The 22,224-nt window shown below is 35.0% G+C and overlaps 1 protein-coding gene and 1 pseudogene across 1 annotated transcript in view; one reads left to right on the plus strand and one right to left on the minus strand.

The window, feature by feature from the left end:
• Nucleotides 1-21,269, plus strand: part of ZNF804A (zinc finger protein 804A) — a 282,505-nt gene extending 261,236 nt beyond the window's left edge. The window contains exons 3-4 of the mRNA XM_037850232.1: nt 15,368-15,498; nt 17,506-21,269. Coding sequence (XP_037706160.1) covers nt 15,368-15,498; nt 17,506-20,719 — 3,345 coding nt within the window. The 3' untranslated portion in view covers nt 20,720-21,269. The remainder of the gene's footprint in view (nt 1-15,367; nt 15,499-17,505) is intronic.
• On the minus strand, nt 1,844-7,564 carry LOC119544495 (annotated as a pseudogene).
• Nucleotides 21,270-22,224: the final 955 nt, after the last annotated feature.

The following is a 22,224-nucleotide window of genomic DNA, read 5'->3' on the forward strand; positions in this document are numbered from 1 at the left end:
CTGTGTTCCCTTTGGAACTAGAGACACACTGGAATGGACTGCCTTCTGAGCCCAAGAGCCGGATAGTGCCAAAGCAAGTTAAAATGCCACAAATCTCTCCTCCTGTTTTTGTCACCTTTTGCTTAATTCAACATTCACTTGGTTACTGCAAACTTTGACTATTTCCAGAGTTTTGACAATATTTATTCTGATGGGTTTTGCTCATTGTTTGGTGATTCTGTGGAGAGATGGGCCCTTGGATTTCCCTAACCTGCCATTTTTGTCAACTTCACTCAATAATAATTTTTGAACATTGAAAAGATGCTCACCTTTACTCCTAATGTCACTCTGTCTCTGATTCTCTGGCTTCACATTCCTGTACAGCCTCATCTGAACATAATTTAATTGAGGCCAATGCTCAAAGCTGGGCTTGAGTATTCTTCCCCTTCAGACTCCCCTGGCTGGTTGGATCCCAGATGCTCAGGTCCCACGTTCAGGTGTGCACTTCCGGCTCCCCAGCATTTTCTGCAGCCACCAGTGTCAAGAATGTTTGTACACTATCAGAATATAGTGGAATTCTGAGCAGCCTCCAGGCTCTGGGCAGTATCATGACCATGCCCAGGTCTGGCCTCAGTGCCTGGAGAATGCTCACTCACTATGGTCTGGACCATATTGTCACACATGCACTTTTTAATGAATTTTTTGACAATAGATTCAGCTGGAAAGATACAAGCCAGGATGTACAACAGTCCAGCATCTAGCAACAGATATTTCCTCTCCTGTGGGAGTCCTTTTAGTATGAAGAGCAGTTATGGGGCTCTTTTCTTTGGTATTACGAGTCATGGTTGAGGTGTAGACAGATGAGATCACATCAGTTTATTTGGAAGGCACTCTGGCTTAGAAGCCCGTATCATAAACAGGAACTAGTATCTTTTGTAAAGACTCCAATGGACGTAACTTCCATCATCCTGGCAAGGAACAAACCTAATTATAAGTTGCACTGCACTCAGAGAAGTCCACAGTTATGGCTTCCCAACAAGTTTTAATAAACCCTTCACGTTCTTCCCAGTCCAAAGGCAATTGCCATTCAGGGGTCCTTTTTAATCATAAGCAAAGTTGCCTAATAACACAATTGATAGTCTAGCTTTATCCCATGTCTAAAAAAGAGAACTACAAAGTTACACTAGGTTTAATTCCCCCATAGAGAAGGAGAAAATGTTTGCTAACCATTTACTCTTGATTTCTTATTATTAACTAACTGATAAATCATTTGTAACTAAATGGACAAAAATATTTTTTGAGAGAGAAAAATATAATGTGAAAGATACACACACACACACATATGAGTGTGTGTGTTATATGTTGTATTCCCACAGAGTGCTATTACTTCTGGGTTTACATGATATTTTCTCACTATACTTAAACCAAAGAGCTGATCAAAATATTAACCAATCCACAGAAATTTTGTGTTCTTAAAATCATATGCATAAAAATTCACCAAATTGATTTTACCCTTTCTACTTGGGACATGGTGAATGTTTAAAAACCCTGTGAATTTCTGGAAAGATCTAGTTATTTCTTAGGCCATATATAGGCATACTTCAGAGATATTGAAGGTTGAGTTCCAGACCACTGCAATAAAGCAAATATCACAATAAAGAAAGACAAAAATTTTTTTGGTTTCCCCTTTGCATATAAAAGTTATGTTTATATTTTACTATAGTCTATTAAGTGTACAATAGAATTGCATCTAAAAAGACAATCTACACACCTTAATTAGAAAATACTTTATTGCTAAAAAACACTAACCAACATCTCTGCCTTCAGCAAATTGTAATCTTTTTCACTGGTAGAGGGTCTGGCCTCAATGTTGAAGACTGCTGACTGTTCGGATTACTGAAGATTGGGGAGACTGCAGCAATGTCTTAAAATAAGACAGCAGTGAAGTTGCTGCATCTGTTGACCCTTCATTTCATGAGAGATTTCTCTATAGCATGAGATGCTGTTTGATAGCATTTTACCTGCAATAGAATGTCTTTCAAAATTGGAGTCAATCTACTCAAACACTGCTGCTACTTTATCAATTAAGTTTATGCAATATTCCAAATCCTTTATTGTCATTTCAACAATGTTCACAGCATCTTCACCAGAAATAGATTCCATCTCAAGGGACCACTTTTTTTGCATATCAAGAAGCAGCTGCTTCTCATCCATTTGAGTTTTATCATGAGTGCAGCAATTCAGCCACATCTTCTAGCTATACTCCTGATTCTAGTTCTCTGGCTATTTCCTCTACAGCTGCAGTTCCTTCTTCCACTGAAGGAACCCCTCGGAGTCATCCATGAGGGTTGGCATCAACTTCTTTCAAACTCCATTATTGTTGATATTTTGACCTCCTTCCATGAATCATGAATGTTCTTAATGTCATCTAAAATGGTGAATCCTTTCCAGAAGGCTTTCCGTGGACTTTGCTGAGACTCATCAGAGGAATCAATATCTATGCAGCTATAGCCTTACAAAATGTATTTCTTAAATAATAAGACTTGAAAGTTGAAATGGCTCCTTGATCCATGAGCTGCAGAATGGATGTTGTGTTAGCAGGCATGAAAACAACATTCATCTCATTATCCATCTCCACCATAGCTCTTGTGTGACCAGGTGCATTGTCAATAAGCAGTAATATTTTGAAAGACAGCTTTTTTTTTTTTTTTTTTTTTTTTTTTTTCCTGAGCAGGAGCTCTCAAGAATGGGCTTAAAATATTCAGGAAACCATTTTGCAAGCAGATGTGCTGTCATCAAGGCTTTGTTTTTCCATTAAGAGGGCAGAGGCAGGATAGATTTAGACTAATTTTTAAGGTTCCTATGATTTTCAAGATGGTAAATGAGCACTGGCTTCAACTGAAAATCACTGCATTAGCCCCTAACAAGAGAGTCAGCCTGCCTTTGAAGCTTTGAAGACAGGCATAGACTTATCCTCACTAGCTATGAAAAGTCCTAGATGGCATCTTCTCCCAATATAAGACTGTTTCATCCACATCAAAAATCTGTTGCTTGGCATAGTCACTGTCATCAATTATCTGAGCTAGATTTTTTCAATAACTAGGTGCAGCTTCTAAATCAGCACTTGCTGCTTTACCTTGCACTTTTATATTATGGAGACAGCTTCTTAAACTTCATGAACCCAACCTCTGCTAGCTTCAGACTTTTCTTCTGCAGCTTCTCCACCTCTCTCAGTCATCATAGAATTGAAGAAAGTTAGGGCCTTATTCTGGATTAGGCTTTGGGTCAAGGGAATTTTGTGGCTGGTTTGATCTATCCAGACCACTCAAACTTTCTCCATATCAGCAATAATGCTGTTTCATTTTCGTATCATTTGTGTGTTCACTGGAGTAGCACTTTTAATTTCCTTCAAGAACTTTTCCTTTGCATTCACAACTTGGCTAACTGGTGCAAGAAGCCTAGATTTTGGCCTATCTCAGCTCTTAACATGACTTCCTCATTAAGCTTAATGATTTCTAGCTTTTGATTTGAAGGGAAAGACATGCAACTATTCCTTTCACTTGAACACTCAGAGACATTTTAGGATTATTAATTGACCTATTTTTAATATTCATGTGTCTCATGGAATAGAAAGCTGGGGGGATGGCTGGTCAGTGGAGTGGTCAGAACACACGCAATATTAAGTTTGCCATCCTATATGGGCATAGTTTGTGGCACCCCCAAATAATTACAATAGTAACATCAAAGATCACTGCTCATAGATCACCATAACAGATATTATAATAAAGAAAAATATAAAATATTGTGAGAATCACCAAAATGTGACACAGAGAAATGAAGTGAGCACACGCTGTTGGTAAAATGGTGCTGAAAAACGTGCTCAATGTAGGGTTGCCACATACCTTCAATTTGTGAAAAAATGCAATGCCTTCAAAGCACAATAAAGTGAAGCACAATAAAATGAGGCAAAGCCTGTGTAAGAACATATGAGTGGAGGATCCATTAGTGGTAATTTTTATTTTAGTTTTAAAACGTCTCATTTTCATATTTAAAGTTTAAATGTAAAGCTCTATTATCAAAGTAAAACATGCTTTTAAGAAAATATTGGAAATACAGCAGATAGTGGAAAACAAAATTAAAATACTTCTGATTTTACATTTCAAACAAAAACTTTATTAAAATTTTTGTTTCTTTCTTGCCTTTTTTGTCTATTGGTATAGGTTCATAGATTTTTTTTATTGTATTGTACAAACATTGACGTGTTATTTTTAAAATAGCATTGTAATGCAATAGTTTTCCAAGTCTTAGAATAACTGCATAGTATTTCCCTATAAAGTTGATCCATAACTCTTAATCATTCTTCAATTTCTGGCCATTCAAGTTGTTCATGTATTGTTTTCAATAGAAGAGTCAATATCTCTTTCCCTCTAACTTGCATTGCTTCACCTGTACTTCCAAAGATCTTATCTAGATTTCTGGTAGCAAATTTTTAAAGCTTCTTAGTATGAGGAATTTAATCACTGCCATCCTGTGCTAATTCAACTTGACAAGCATTCATGAACACTTACAATGCACAAAACACTTCTAATCCAGCACTTAGGAAAATGCACTGAATGGCCTGAAAATCAGTTTTAGACATAACAAATACAGATTGCAAAGACTTTAATATTAGAACTAGATTGAGCATTTTGTCCACAAAGAGAAACTTGAGTTAATGGAATCTAAAAATGAGAGGCCTTGGGGAAAGATATTGTTCAAATTTGATATGCCATTAAGCAATTAAATGCTTTTAAAGCTGTCATGAGAAAAGTCCAAATGATACATATTCACCAGAGTAACAGGAAAAGAAATTTAGAAAAGTGTCTTCCAAAGGTTCACTCAGCATAATGCAAGTGATTAAATAATGACTAGAAGAAAATTACACATTGAAGTGCGATACCATCCACTAGACTATCTTAACCTTCTTTGAAGAAATATATTTGCTAACATTCTAATAAAACTTGCTGCATAGTGTCTTCCAAGGAAGCTAAATTGATTCAGGAAATAGAGATGGTGATTGAGTTGTAATACTTTGAGGGTATTACTTCTACATAAGATAAAAAGTATACTTAGTTATTTTTTAAAGCCTTTGAAAATAGTTCTTGACAGAAACCACTCTTTGAGATTCAAAAGAACTGTTAAAATTATGGAAACAGTAATCATGGATAATGTTAATTTACTAAAAAAGATGGAACTAGGAATGGAAGTATTGGAACATTTCAAGAGATTAATGGATTTATTATAACAGAAAATACTTAGAAAGGTTATTTTTATTACTGTTCTTAAATTATAGTTTATTTAATAGCAACTATCTCCATCTTAAAATATGGCCTTTAGATAATAACTCTTAGAATATAAAAACTGAGATAAAATTTATATATCCTTAGCATCTTCACTGAGGAGACAGCCATCTAAGAATATGAAGTGAATTATTTGTTGACACACCTACTAAATGGATATATAAGTTAAGATTACATTCAGCTATAAATTAGAGAAACCTCAAATAAAGGTGGAATTTTTTTCAAACTGCATAGGCAAAACTGATAACCTCACTCACAATTGAAAGAAGGCTGCTGCTCATCTAAGACTCCTATTTGCACATAGCATAGGAAGAGAGCATCTTTGTTAAAATATAGAAATGGAAGTTTTCTTCTAATAGGACATGACTTTTTTTTCTTTTTAAGGATTTCCTCCTCAGAGACATCTGCTTACAATTCAGTGATAAGCACTGTGTCATGTAGCCAGTCTTATAAAGGAGGCTTGGATTTTTTTAAAATGCAATTTTATTGAGAAATATTCACACACCACATAAGCCATCCAAAGTATCAGTGCCTCACAGTTTCATCATATAGGCGTGCATTCATTGCCACAATCAATTGTAGAACATTTTCAAAAAATAATAAAAATTTTAAAAAATAGTAATAAAAAAGAACACCCCAAACATCCCATACTGCTTATCCCCCCTTATTATTTATATATATATATTTGTCTTTATTTTATTACTTATCTGTCCATACACTGTATTCAGGGAGTGTCAGTCACACGGTTTTCACAATCACATGATCACATGATAAATGCTGTATAGTTATACAATCATCATTGAGAATCAAGGCTACTGCATTACAGTTCAGCAGTTTCAGGTATTTCCTTCTAGCTATTCTAAAACTAGAAACTAAAAAGAAGTATCTGTATAATGCATAAGAATAACCTCCAGAATGACCTCTTGATTCTATTTGAAATCTCTTAGCCACTGAAACTTTATTTTGTTTCATTTCTTTTCCCCCTTTTGGTCAAGAAGGCTTTCTGAATCTCACAGTGCCACAACCAGACTTATCCCTTGGAGTCATGTCCCATGTAGGGGGTGAGGGTAGTGAGTTAATTTGCAGGCTGGCTTAGCAATACAGGCCATATCTGAGCAATAAAAGAGGTTCTCTGAGGGTGACTCTTAGGCATAGTTATAAGTAGGTTTAGCTTTGCCATTGGAGAGCTAACTTTCATAAGGGCAAGCATCTAGATTGAGGACTTGGCTTATTAAATTGGGAGCCCCTATTGCTTAAAAGAGTAGCAGGAATTCCCCAGGTGGGGGATTTTGACAGTTCCACATTTTCCCCCAGTCCCTCAAGGTGGCTTTGCAAATCCTTTTTTATTTTCTGCCCAAAATATTCTGGGATATACTGAGGTATCACATTAGAGGCTTGGATTTTTATTATTTTAGTTGAATAATAAAATAATTATTCTTCACTCCCCCAAATTGGAATTCCATTAATCAAATAGAATAATGTAATTGAGAAAGTGTAGGTAACTTGCAGTGCGCACCACAAACCAGAATACCTGTGCTCTGGTCCTCTGTCTGGTTTTCTTTCAGAAATACCACACTTGCCTAGTATTGTGGTTCAGATCACTCTTCTGTCCCACACTCTTTACAAACTTGCATTTAAGGAACATTAGCACAACCATGCAACTCCAGAGAGTCCTATATGAGACAGATGTACCGGTGGATTGAAGATCCTAGGGGTCCTATAAATTAAACATCATCCTGGAACATTCATGTTTTTTATGACTTATTGCTCACAGCTCCAAATAAAAACAAAAACAAATGGTACAATAAAAATAGGATAACTTGGGAAAGGTTTATTTACAAAGATTATCTTTACAAAGGTATGGGAGTAGGGGAGCCACAGAGATGGTGCAACAGCAGTAGGGAACTGTTACCATCCCTGATCCTAAAGGTAGAGGGTGGGAGCAGTTACCAGCCTACAGTGGAGAGAAAGTCACAAAAGTTTTCATCTTGTGAGAAGGTGATATTGGATGAAGGGACACAGCCAACCAAGGTGACATCATAGGATCCAGGAGACAAATACCCTGCCCTCACTCTTCCCTTTTATCTCCCTACTGGAGTTCCCACCTGGCTAATTCCAACAGAAGCCACAGAGGGCTGGAGCTCTGGGGATGTGGGCAATGGTGTTTAGTGGCTGGGGCCAGAGAGCACCTGGAGAAAGGGGTGAGATCCTTAGGGCAGTGAAACACTGGAAGGTACCTGGTACATGTTGTATGGGAGACAAATTTAAGACTTTTCTGGTTAAGCACAAATTATAGAATATGTTAAAAAAATCTTTGAACTCTATAAAGAGAAAACATTAACTCTAAAGAAATAAAGCTTCAACTAGCACAGCATGCCTTACTACAATCCTCCTAGAGGCTGGACATTGCTAGTTCCTGCTTCTCTGTTGGTAAGGACATTACTAGTAAAGAATGGGAGAAACACTGAACCAGGTCAAAACATAATATAAAGACACACTTGTGGTCTGTCAGTTGTCATACCCTGTGCAATAGAGCAACAAAATGTAGATTCCCTGTAAGTAATTTTTGCTTCTTTAGGAGCAATGGGGAGTAGTCACTCTGGTGGGAAAATCATTCTAGTCTTTGGAGAGCAGAGAGCAGACTGTAGTTCATAGCTAAATTAATGTTCTTTGGATTTGAGAGATGTTTTAACATTGCAGAGTGAATGACATCTATTAGAATTAGGGGAATATTTTGACATTAACCTCAGTAACTCTTTATAATCATACTATTAACTGTAGTCCATAGCTAAAGAGTTCACTGTGTTGTGCGGTTCCATGGATTTTTAAAAACTTTTATTCTAGTACCATGTATACAACCTAACATGCCCCCTTTTAACTGCATTCAGATATATATTTCAGTGCTGTTAATTACATTCACATTGTTGTGCTACCATCACCACCATCCATTACCAAAATATTTAGGTTTCTTCTATTTTATAAAATCTTAGGACCTTAAATATCACTTATTGCTGAGAATTCTTACATATCTGTTTCCAGGATGGACTTCACCCACAAACCCAACTGCCTAAGTGACATCTCTTCTTGAGGTTTAATTAAGCAACACATGTCCAACTCCAGCTCTTCATCTCCAAAAGTGTACCACCTGAATTGTTTTCTCTCGAAAGTGATGACAGTTCTATCATTGCAGTTGCTCAAAATAAAATCATGAGATTTCCTCTTTTTCTCACACCCCACATTCAAGCAATCTGTCAATCCTGTTTTTCCTCTTTAAAATTTTACAAAGTGACTCTGTTTTACCCACTCACACCACCACCATTTTGATCCAAATCACCAAAATTTCTCACATGGATTTTTGTGAGTCTTCCTGGCATTCTTGCTTTCATCCTTACCACTCTACAATCTATTCTCAAACAAGCAGCCACAAAGCTTCTCTTAAATATAAGTGAATCAATTGCACTTTGCTCACATCCTTCCTATGGCTCCCAGTCCCAGTCCAAATAAAAGTGACAGTTTTTACAAAGGCTTCAAATGTCCTAATCCATCTGGCTTGTGTTAACCTCTTGGAGCTCATCTCCTAGATTTTCTCCCTCATTTACTTTGCGCCAATTACACAGGCACCCTTGTTTTTCCTCAAGCATACCAAACACGCTCTTTCCTTAGGCCTTTTATAAAAGCCAAATACATGGAGGTGTAATTTACTTGCAGTGAAATTCTCCCATTTTAGGGAGTACAATTTTATGAATTTTGACACTCACAGTTGTGCAACCACGACCAGAATATTTCCATCACCCCAGAAAAGTTCTCTTATTCTTTTTTGTAATAAATTCCCTCCACAACCTCCAGTTCTTGGTACCCTCTGATTTATACTCTGCCCCTATAATTTTGCCTTCTACATCATTTTATATAAATTGAATTATTTGATATGTAGCCATTTGAGTCTAGTTTCCTTATCTTAGCATAACGCATTCATCCATGTGGTTGCAGGTTTCAGTAGTTTGTTTCTTTTCATTACTGAATCTCTGTAATATGGAGAATCACAGTATGTTTACAGATTCATCAGCTGATGAATATTTGAATTAATACTGGTTTGTGGAGATTATGAATAAAGCTGCTATAAACAAACTTTAGGCTTTTACTCTGGCTGCTTTATTCTGCCTGAAATATTTTTCCTGGCACATCTTTGTGGCTTACTCCTCACTTCCTACAAATATTTGCTCAAATATCACCTCTTCAGTGGGGCCTTCTGTGGAGAACACATCCTAAGGTGAACCTCAATAAGTCAAGAAATTACATAACTCACTTTGCTTAAAGGTGGATAAACCTGTCTCGGTCTAATAGGATATGAAAAATATGATGGGCAGTCACTCTGTTGATTAGATTGCTTTATATATGCTGTGTTATATTAAGACTCACTCTTAGCAGACAACGACTCCCCCATTCTGGCTTTGAAGAGCTGTCATGCTATAAGAGGGCTTGAGAGAGGGCTATCTGGCAAGGAAGTACAGGTGGCCTCCAGGAAGAAGCCAGGGCCCTCCATCCCACAACCACAAGGAAATTAATTTCCCCAACAAGCTAGGGAGCTTGAAATATGATCTATGACTAGTCAAGCCTGCAGATGAGTATACAGCCTACCCAACACCTAAAACTGCAGCCTTGTGAGCCCCTGAGCAGAGATAATAAATGTGTGCTGTTTAAGCTGCTAAAGTTGTGGTAATATGGTACATAACAATAGTGACTACTTTCTTAATGTGCAGTGAACCTCACCTTCCTTAATAACTCTTTGAAATTGCTATCCTGCCCATGCCACATGCCCTACAACCCTCCCTCCTTCGCTGTTTCAGTCATAGAACATTTCGTCATCTACTGTCATAGACAAATAACATATCCTTTATTATCTGCCTCAACAACAATGCACATTTCATGAGCAATGCAAGGATTTTTCCCTCCTTTATCAGGTTGTATCAATTGTGCCTAAAATAGCACCTGGCCAGAAAATAGCAATGTTAGCTGAAAAATAAATAACTATAAATCATAAAAGCAGCCTGACCTGAAGGGTCAGCCATCTTGAACAGCATACAGGACAGTAAATATGGAAGCTAAGTCACAGTGCATGTTCCAGGAAACCCTGATTCCAGTCCTTTTCTACTTCTTATATGTGACTGTGGACAAGTCTTTAAAATATGCTTAGCTTCAGTTTTATTATATCTAAATATTGATAATAATACCAGCCTTGTCTATTCGTAAGTCTGTCTTCATAATCGAACAAGGTAATATATAAGTGTGTGTGTGTATAATAGTGCTTAATAATTTTAAGGAAGATTATGAATTCTAATTGGAGAAATACAGATACCAAATATGTGGGTAAAATATTTCTCCCCTAGTAAACAAATGAATTGAAGGCAAAACGTAAAGGATATATCATTTATTGACTATAAATTTTTAAAAATGTTAAAAATAATGTTACCCAACATTGAATATGGCATATTCTCTTCTTTCTGTGGGGGAATATAAAACTGGTACAATTTTTTGGACAGCAGTTTGGAAAGCATCAAAAGCCTCAAAAAGTGCATGTGTATATCTTTCATGCCAGCAGTTCTGCTTGTAGGAATCTGTTTTATGGAGGTAATCAGACAAGTGTATGAAAGTGTTGATATAAGAATGCTCGTGAAAGTTTGGTTTGGAATTGCAATACAGTGTAGTTGACCTAAATGCTTAAGCACAGACTGAGTCACAGTTGAGTTTTATGTTCTTTCTTGTACCTGGCCTAAATCTATATGGGTTCTCTCTCTCTTTCTTTCTCTCATTGTCATTTGTTTGTCACACTTATTAAACCTTTGCTGATCACTCAACTCCATCCTCTAACCTGAGATCAGCATCATAACAAATGGGTTTCCTGAGACTGTATCTAAAGATTCACATGGGTTTGAACTGTTACCCTAGTAACATTTTGATTTTCTATAAATCACAAAAGGAATTAGTAGATGTAAATCGATGAGAAAGTAGAGTAGATCCCCTGAGAAGGTATTATAACCAATGACTAGTGGTTCCTTATGCTTTGTCATTCTCCACTTGCACATTTCCAATGCATATATTGAATAATATATCATCGTACTTTATAATTTCTTTTATAATATAGTAGCTAGGCCACAAATTAGTTTTTTACAGTTTTCTAATTTTCTAATACTTGCTGACTGCCCTTCCTGTCTTGACATTCATCACCAAGAATTCCTTTTTAGTTATTCTCAATAAACAATTGAGGAAGATTTTAAAATAATATTGGTATTTCCACGTCACATCTGTATTATTCATTATATTTATTTGTGTGGAATTTAATTTTTATTCTTTCTGTATGTTTTCTATTTTTTGTCTTTGAAAATTACTCTACTAAATATAAACTATGACATGGAACTGAAATTTTGCTGCAGAAAAATTCAAGAAAGGACATTAAGACTGTTAAATTCTAGCCATAAAAGCCCCAAAGTGTTTGACCTGGTCTATCAATTATGAGGCTGCCTATTACCTGAATATTAGACCAACTCCTTTAACTTAATATTAAGAAGTCTGCACTAAGACAAGAGGAGGACTTGTGCATAGGAGACCAAGATCAGCAGGAACACTTGCACATAGCTTAGTGCTTCTTCATAGCCTTTACAAGACTTGAGCAAAATTTGCAGTCTAAATATACACTGTTCACTAAAACAGCATTTACAGGGCCAATTCCAGCCATTGCTATCAGTAAATTATTTAAGGGATAACACAGTAATACAATAGAATTAGCATTTGATCACTGACTGACTTCCTGATGTTCAACTATTAGGTCAATGGGAATAGATAAACCAAATCATAATGGCTAATTTGGAACCATTAATAGTGAAAGTCTTAGAATTTCATGTGATACTTGCTTTAGAAAAAAAACAACCAAACAATGCTTTTCATTGGAAGTGTTGTACATTTATCTTACTAATGAAATTTAAACCTTTTTTTTATTATTTACATTAATCTTGTTCATTATACGTATACATTTATATAATAGTAAGTTAACTTTTATCCTAAAGATTTATTACAAAAAGTCAAGTTTGTCTTTCTTTTATGTTTCCTGCAGCTTCCTGAAGGAATCAATAGGAAATAAATAATGTCTACTTGTTGAAATCAAGCTATAAGAAGAACTAAAAATCTTTGAAAATCATCTTTTTCATTAGTATTATAATAAATTTGTTGGGTTTTGTTTCAAAAATTTAACACTTAATTCTTTCAAATGTTTATTTTAGAGAACTTAGCTTCTATTTCCTTTCATATTCTCCTTTAGCATCTTCCTCTTACCACCCAAAACTGGCTCACTTCTCTTGATTGAATGTCTCTTTCTTAACAATGACAGGCAGTATATCTTAGGAGAGATAATGAGTAGGCCTTAGGTCCCTCAGAGGCCAAATCAAGTAAGTCACCAATTCTACCTTTGTTTCCCATTGCACTTGTCTTAGATAAGGCTCTTAATAATTCTTATTTGAATTATTTCAATATCCTACTTACGGGTCTCCTTGCCTTTAATCGTGTTCCATGGCAAAATTTTATGCACATAGATGCCAGAACAATCTTGATAGAATTAAAATCTTATTGTACAATTCCATGGTTTAAAATCCTTTAATAATACAATTGTATAACTATATAAGTTACATGGTGTGACTGTGTGATTGTGAAAACCTTGTGGCTCACACTCCCTTTATCCAGTGTATGGGCAGATGAGTAGAAAATGGGGACAAAAATTAAATGAATAACAAGGGCGAAGGAGGAATGGAATATTTTGAGTGTTCTTTTTTGCTTTTATTTTTATTCTTATTTTTATTTTCTTCGAGTAATAAAAATGTTCAAAAGTTGATTGTGGTTCTGTGAATAATTGATCATACACTTTGGATGATTGTATGGTATGTGAATATATCTCAACAAAATTGAATTAAAAAATCCTTCAATGATTCCTCTAGTCTAATATGATAGACAGGTCCTCCCATGATTTGGCTGGACCTATAATGCCTAGGTTTCATTATTTTCTCACAATATATCCTGCTCCAGCCATATTTTCTACATGCATTTTTAAAGAATATCAATGTTCCTAATTCTATGTTTATATAAAACGGTTTATTTTGCTTGACATACCCCCCCACTCCCAACACTCAACCTTCTTCAAGTTAATTATTTTGTGTCCTTTAAGAACCAGCTCAGATGTCACTTCCTCCAGGTAGCCTTTCTTGTTTGTTTTGGCATACCTATGTTCTTCTTATATGACTTTATAAGAATTCCTCAACCAATGATTGCACCATTTTTTTCTTCATGTGTTTGTTCTCTCCTGATTTCTGGAAAATATGCATAAACATAAACACACACACTCTCACCCGCACATATACTTACAGACACACACTAGATAAAGGAAAGAATATTTAAAATTTTTTCTCTATTCCTGTCGTTTAGCAGAGTGAATGTTACCTGTTCTCAATAACTGAATGTTGAATGAGACTTGATATTACTCCAAATTTTTAAGAAATAGATATGACTATTAACTCCTAAATAGCAGAAAGTAGAACATTTTCTAAATGCCATTCTTCACTCTCTTGCCCTATTATACTCTAATTCTAGATTTGTTTTTTAAAATCATTAGATAATTTATGCATATATTAAAATTTTGCTACTTTTAATAGTCAGTCTTTACAGATTTCTGGCATAGCCCTCTTTTGTCTAGATTCAACTGTGAATAAACCCCTTCTCTATAAATATATCGATACAAATGAGTGCTCTCTCTCTCTATATATAGAGAGAGAGATAGACAGATGTATATCTATAGATAGATATAATTTATATAAGTATGCCTTCTATAAATCCCATTAATTAAAATGTTTGAGATTATTTTAAGCTTAAGCTATGGTATTATGTAGCTTAAATTAAGCAGACACAATTCAAGGTCATCAGGATTCTAATATTATTTCAACAGACTCACTGAGTAATGTACTTTATTTGAGTTAGAAGGGAAAAAATCTAATTTGGATGATCTAAATGATAAATATAATTCACATAGTATTAAATATTTAATAATATATTTAATATTTTATATATATAAACTCCTGGAATATATCAACCAATTATAAGGCATTTAATAAGATTTGTTTAATCTCCATCACTTCATTAACATATGATTTTTGCATGCCTTATTCTTAGAGTACTCCTCTAAGACTCTGCCATATCACAACTGTGTAACAATGCGAACCTTCCAGAAAAAAAAAATCATAGTTTAATGATTTAATAGCTTATTCTTTCACCATTAAAGACCATAGTGAAAATATTTGGAGCATAGGACCTCTTTGATGTCTCTTAAATCATGATACATGGGTTCTATTCAAGTTGACATGCTCTCTTTCTGGCACTCAGCCTGGAAAATGACCCTCTTTAATATACATGAAAAATAATGCCCAACATAATAAGAATGCCCAGAAATAAGCAATCTTAATTTTCTTCTACCATTTTGAATTATTTGGGAAATGTGTCTGATATTTAGGGGAGGGGATTTGTTGGTTTTAAATCATATTAGTAGAGGTGATTTGCATTATGGATTAACATAAGACTTTTACTCTTTTTCAGAAAATATGAAAAGAATCAGATACCTTTCTAAAATATGCCACATTGACTCCTCAGGGAACTTATTTAATATGGCTGAAAATTGAATTTGTTTCAAAATTAGGCATTTTGAAGAATCCAAAATTTCATATGAATTACACAGGCAGAAAACCTTAGCAGGCAACAATCAGTAAGGAGAGATGAAAGTTTTCAATACCAATTACTTAAGGCCTGATAATCTCTTTTAATATAATATAATAATATATTTTGCACTTTCATAAAGCAGAAGTGCAAGAAAACATTTTCATTAGAAGTGGATTGTCATGAATGTTGTGTTTCCTTAGATGAGGTTAAAGATGATATATTAGAAAATTCCAACAATGATGGTAATAACTCCAAAATTGCCATTGATGCTAATTCTATTAATCATTTCCATATTTTTTTAATAGAGGCTCAAAGAACTGAAACAAAGGGAATTTGCTCGAAATGTAGCATCTAAATCCAGAAAAGATGAAAGAAAACAAGAAAAAGCACTCCAACGCCTGCACAAGCTGGCTGAGTTAAGAAAGGAAACTGTATGGTGAGCATGCAATGAAATGTTAGGTTTTATTAAAACATGACAAAAGAAAATGGAAGGTAAAAATAAGGGGCACAATCTATTTATATCTGTATCCAGAGTAAGGCACATATGTTTTCATGGCTGTCTGTGGAATGTAGACAGTAATTTGAATTTGAATTTTATGCAAAAACCTGTTTAATGCACATTTCAATAAGAGGCAAAAATTATTATAATTTTAGTTTGTAAAAAAAAATTGATTTCACATTATGCTCCCATTTAAGTTATGTTAGTTGAAAGCTCGTCAGTGTCTTGGTGAAATTCAAAACATTTGATTGAAAAAGAGAGCAAGGTACCATCTCTTGACCTTTGTTATAAATAGATTTTTAAGAGAAATTTAGTTTTTTGAATGACAATTTGGAGAATTTATGAGTTTATCTTTAAGATACAAAATTGTCAGAAAACCTTCCGTGTTTCAGAAGCAACACAGAATAAACTATAACTGGGCTTGTTGAAGTTCACAGCTCTTAAACTTTGACCTGCTTTTAACAGTAAGAAGCTATTAAATGTGAACAGCATTACAGTGCAGACCTTAGAATTCAATACAGTGCAATGGTATAAAAAGTAGACCATTACTTAGAGTGTCTTTACATCCTTCAATAAATAAGCCCTCTATGACAATTGTCCAAAACACAGCTGTTTTGTAGCAAATCTATTCTATACTAAATAATTTTGAGTGGATTTTGGTGCATCAAAATATTATTTGGGATGTCAAAAATTAGAGAAATAAAAACAAAAATCTCAACGTATTTGGAATCCTATATAGAACTGTTAAAACCAAATATAATTTTATTGAATACAAGAATAGGAATTGATCTTCAAATATGCAGTTATAGCAACCAGATATTTTTACTCTGTGGGGTAACAAATGAAAAATCATACAGGTTATAGAGAATTGTTAATGCCCTATAACTAGCATTTGAAAATGTAAATTCTAATGCATTACGGGAATTAGAGTTATTAAAATGTATCAAGCAAGCATATTTCATATTATATATGTATATATACATATATGTGATTTTCTATTAATTTTATGCCTTTTAATATGTACCAGAGAGAAAGTGGTGCTGTTTCTTAGTATCAGACAAGGCAATGGAGCAGCCCCTTGTGTTAGCATTTAGATTAAGAAAATATTCAACTAACAAAATTTGGTGCCATATATACCTTCTAAGAAACTGAATATTAAGAAAAACAAATTCTGAACATGGGGAAGGAAAATATTTAGAGATTCCTCACAGTTATGTACTGGACAATACAGTTCTTTTAATCAGAACTCACTACTTGTGCAGTACTATAATGCCAAATAAGTAGAATTTTCATTTAAAATAAATAGTTTTTATCCTATAATTATTATATATTATGATACAATTTAAAATTTGATTGTAAGTTTTAAATATTGAGTATAATAATTCCAAAAGACTCAAAGTTCTCTGCGAGCTAGTATCACTTCTTATTTACTGTGCATCATAGCATACTGCTTGGCCTGTGGTAGATTCTCAGTGATTGTTGGTTGAATTGAATTATTGAACTGAATTCCCAGCCCTTTTGAAGTCATGATATTTTTTAACTCCGTTTATATTCTCTATGTAGTGTCAGTGAAGATAAATATTTGTAAATAAGAAATACTTTTATTTTTGAAAATTTTACAATTTTACAGTATATCACTGAAGAGGTCATGGGGGTCAAAAATCTTGATCAGAAAGTACAGGAAAGTCCTGTGTTGCAGTCAGCAGTTATGAAAATAATTTCCAAACAACATCTCCAATATATCCAAAAAAATAATCAATAAATAAATGACCTTGTGGCCCTGGAGAAAGAAATAAAACCATATGAAAATAAATGGAGAGTTGTATTTTTTCTTACAAAGATTTAAAAATGTGGAAAAAAAATTTGTCTTGATATTTCAAAGATGTGTTTGGATATCTTTCCTCAAAAGTGTACTATCTAACATAAAATGTTTCTTTTTTGTAGTGCTCCTGGCAGTGGCCCCATGTTCAAGTCAACAACCGTTACCGTGAGAGAAAATTTTAACGAAATTTCACAAAGTGTTGTTGTGGGTTCAGTTAACAACCAGGAAGATTTCAAATATACTTTGATTCATAGTGAAGAGAATACTAAAGATGTTACCGCCATTGATGCAGATCCAGAAAACACACGTACTTATACAGCAAAAAACACTCAGCTTGGAGAGCAAGCCCTGGGAATTCACAGGCACAAAATCGGCTTTTCTTTTGCATTTCCAAAGAAAGCATCAGTGAAGCTGGAGTCCTCAGCTGCAGCATTCTCTGAATACAATGATGATGGCTCTGTGGAAAAAGGATTTAGCAGAAAAAGTAGATTTGTCCCTGGTGCTTGTCATCTTCAACTATCTTCACCAACAGATGTGCTTTTGAGTTCTGAGGAGAAAACTCACTCTTTTCATCTCCCAGAGGGAATGTGCACTGACAAAGAAGAAACTTCTCAAACTCAAGAGATGAAAGAAGAGTCTTGTAAAAAAGATACATTATTATCATCTTCATTTTGCCAGCTTCAACTCCCTTTATCTTCTGGTGCAGATAATTGCCAAAATTCACTGCCGTTAGCAGATCAGATACCACAGGAAGATATTATTAATGATGACACCCCTATGAATGGGAATAGTTCTGAGTTGTTAGGAAATAGATCCACGGTTCTTGATATGCCTAAAGATTGCTTATCTTTGCAACCTAATACAGAGGAAACTGGTAAGAACAATGATGCATCCACAATTGAAAGTGAAAGTAAAAATCATGGTCCTGAGATTTTCGCTTCTTCAAATACTGAGGAGGACAATATAAACTTACAGAAAAAAACAGATTTATATAAAAGACAATGTGATCCATTTGTACCTGTGCTCAACAAGCATGGATCCACAGTTCTTCAGTGGCCATCAGAAATGTTGATTTACACAACTACCAAACCATCAATTTCCTATAGTTGTAATCCTCTCTGTTTCGACTTCAAGTCCACTAAATTAAGCAACAATCAAGATAAAAATAAACTGTTCTTAAATGATCTTTATTCACAGCAGAAGGGAGAGGCCATTTGTAAGAGACCAATATCAGATTGCAAGGACACATGTGTTGCAGGACCCACTGATTCTGAAATTGGAGGTAACAATAATGAATATACCCAAGTCACTCTTTTAGCCGATGTTACTCTCTCTAAGAGTTGTGATTCTGAAAAGAATGAGAATAAAGATCTGAGGTTCAAAAATATTTCCTATAGGATCAGGAAAACAGAAAAACATAATTTTACAAAAAATCTAATAAAACAGGACACTCTAGATGAAAAATACAATAAAATCAGGTTGAAAGATACTCATGAACACTGGTTTCATAAAAGTAGAAGAAAGAAAAAAAGAAGAAAATTCTGTCGGCATCATCATGGGGAGAAAACTAAAGAATCAGAATCTCATTTCAAAATGGAAACAGACTATAGTTACACTGATACAACAAGGGAAAATTTACTGGAAACAATTTCAGGAAAACAGTATTCAGCTGCAGAGCAATTATTAGAATCACATCAATTACCTGATAAAAAGCCCAAATCAGCATCTAAATACCTAAGTGAAAATGAAGAGATTTGTCAAACCTGGAACACTAAATACAAAAATAATGATATCAGTTCCAAAAACCACTATAGAAGTAGACAATCAAATCCAACAATGATACATTCTGGGAAGCATAATTTAACATACTCCAGAACTTTCTGTAGTTGGAAAGCCAAAAAGTCAAGCTGCAGCCAGGATCACAAATGTTTGGTTCTTGAAAGTAATGTGAAATGCATCAGTCAGAATCAGGCTATTAAAAGAGGTTATAATTCTCTCATCAATGAATCAGAAAGGGTCCATCGAAAACGCAGACAAAATTCATATTCTTATTCTTCAGATGAAAATTTAAATCGACAGAATTATTTACCAGAAGAAGTTTTGAGGCCATCAAGTACTTCATTTGCTCCCTCTAAGCCTAAAAAGAAACGGAAGAGAAAAAGAAGCAGATTCCACACTGGATTTGAAACTTTGGAACTCAAAGAGAATAATGATTATTGTATGAAAGGCAGTTCTTCTTTAAGTAACCTGGATGAGTTAATAAGTAAAGATGAAAAAGAGGAGATAAAACCACAAGAAGTTACAAAGACTGAAGAGAACTCAGAACAAACGGACCAAGTAGAAAACAAACTGACTTTGCACTCTAGCAATCCCCTTCCTTCTGAAAACAATGGTGAAACTGAGAGTTTAGTAATGGAGACCACTTCTGGTGAATTTTCAGAGGTTTCCAATGACCCCACCACATCTGTCCATGTAGCTAGTGTTCCACGACAAGTGGCAATTGATAATACCTTGCTTGAAAACAAAGAAAGATGTGAGACTATAAATATTAATGAAAAGCAAATTCCCTTTAAGATGCCCAACATTGAAAAGAACTTTAGACCCTCACAGCCTAAATCTTACCTTTGTCATTATGAACTGGCTGAGGCCCTTCCACAAGGAAAGATGAATGAGGCATCAACAGAGTGGCTGCGGTATAATCCAGGAATCCTTAACACACAACCACCATTACCATTCAAAGAAGCACATGTCAGTGGTCATACCTTTGTAACAACTGAGCAAATCCTGGCTCCTTTAGCTTTGCCAGAACAAACGTTATTGATCCCGCTAGAAAATCATGACAAATTCAAAGATTTACCACGTGAGGCGTACCAGCACATCATACAGCCCAACATGCTGGCCAACAAAGTCAAATTTACCTTTCCTCCAGCTGCCCTTCCACTCCCTAGCACACCTCTGCAGCCTTTGCCTTTGCAGCAGCCCCTGTGTTCTACCTCTATAACCACCATCCACCACACTGTTTTGCAACAGCATGCTGCAGCTGCTGCAGCCGCAGCAGCAGCTGCAGCCGCAGGAACCTTTAAAGTGCTTCAGCCACACCAACAGTTTCTTTCCCAAGTTCCAGCTCTCACCAGAACATCGTTACCTCAGATCTCAGTAGGACCGAGGCTTTGTCCTGGGAACCACCCAACTCTTGTCGCTCCTCCTCAGATGTCAATCATCCCAGCTTCAGTTCTTCATCCTAGCCATCTGGCTTTCCCACCTTTACCCCATGCACTCTTCCCTTCACTGCTTTCCCCACATCCTACTGTCATCCCTCTGCAACCCCTCTTCTAGTCATCACCATAAAGGGGAAAGGGAAAACCCATACGAAGACTGTTATTATATGCATAAAGTGTTCATCTAAGTGGACAAATGGCTCTTTAAATGGTGGAAAGAAACTGGCCCAAATATGGCCTTTTTGATTTTGAGATCATTTACTGTAAGTGTAATGATGCAAATATATTCTTAAGTTTCAGATATAAAATATTATTAAAGCACTGAATAGTTTGAAAATCAATACAATATATGCTGTATATTAAAAAGTCTTAAGAGTATTATAATATACATAAAATATATTTATAGTACTGTAATTTATGTTGTAAAGTATGCTTTTTGGTTTTTTAATCTTTGTGTATTTGCACCTATTTAATGTTTAGACAAAGCTGATGGCACTATGTTTTGTACCATGTTCCTTGAAACTGTAAATTCCGTGAAAAATATCTCTTGCAATAAATTTTTGTTAACGATTTAAGTAAATCAAACTTTTGTTTTTAGTTGGTTTTCCCTGTTTTATGAATTTTCAGTAACAGTAGGCCTTGGATTTATCTTGTTTCCTTTGTCCAGTAGCATCTCTGAACCTCAGAGGCTCTGCAAATTATCTTTGGAGCTTTATTAATACTTAAGCTAGGATGCCGTCTTTCAGATAAGTGTAAGGGGTCCATTTGATCTTCTGTTTGAGCAAATGTTGCTTATACTCAGAACATACTATATTTCCTGTACAATTGCTCCTCTCTTTAGACAGTAAACCATGGAAAATCATGTTAAAATTATGCTAATATTTGTGGGGAAAATAATTTAAAAAAACATGCAAAGTAGTTAGCATTCTTCCAGGAATCATAAAACAGTATTAGTAGACAAAGAATGGCAACCAATATAAATACTTATAACATTTTGTACATGACAATTCTCAAATTTATTTTGTTAGTGGTCAATTGTTGCAGGGAATGTACAAATATAAGAAGGCTGACAGGAATTAAGGATAGGTTTTATTTTAATCAATCATTGTCCATTATATGACAATTTGAGATGCATGTCATAAATACAATCTGTATCTGGATATACTCTCAAGTGCAATGGAGAATCTGGAAGTGTCCCCTAGTCATGGTGGTATCATATTTCCAAATCACCCAGCAAAAATTGACAGTCTCCACATCATCCTTCCAGATTCTGCATATTTAAGACCACTGCATTATTGCTCCCTCAAATGCTTCTATGTGTGCTAAAGATGGGATTTATTCAATAGAAATTGAGGGAATAGCACACATTTCCCAAGAACGTTTTCTAATATGTACCTGCCCTAGTCCATGTCATTTGGCAAGACAAAGTCTGCATGCCTACTGGTATGGATTTACTTCACCATATGCGAATGATAACGAGAGGATTATGACAGTTTGTCAACAAGTTTAGGCATCAGAGAGTCCAATGAGTGTCTCTAAAAGGAGAGTGACTTTTAGGTGATGCTGTACTGAGGAAGTGCTATTTCCCATGGCTGCCATAGGAATTGAATTGCCCTAAATAAT

Source organism: Choloepus didactylus, chromosome 9 (genome assembly GCF_015220235.1).
Source record: "Choloepus didactylus isolate mChoDid1 chromosome 9, mChoDid1.pri, whole genome shotgun sequence".
In the NCBI taxonomy this organism is placed as follows: domain Eukaryota; kingdom Metazoa; phylum Chordata; class Mammalia; order Pilosa; family Megalonychidae; genus Choloepus; species Choloepus didactylus.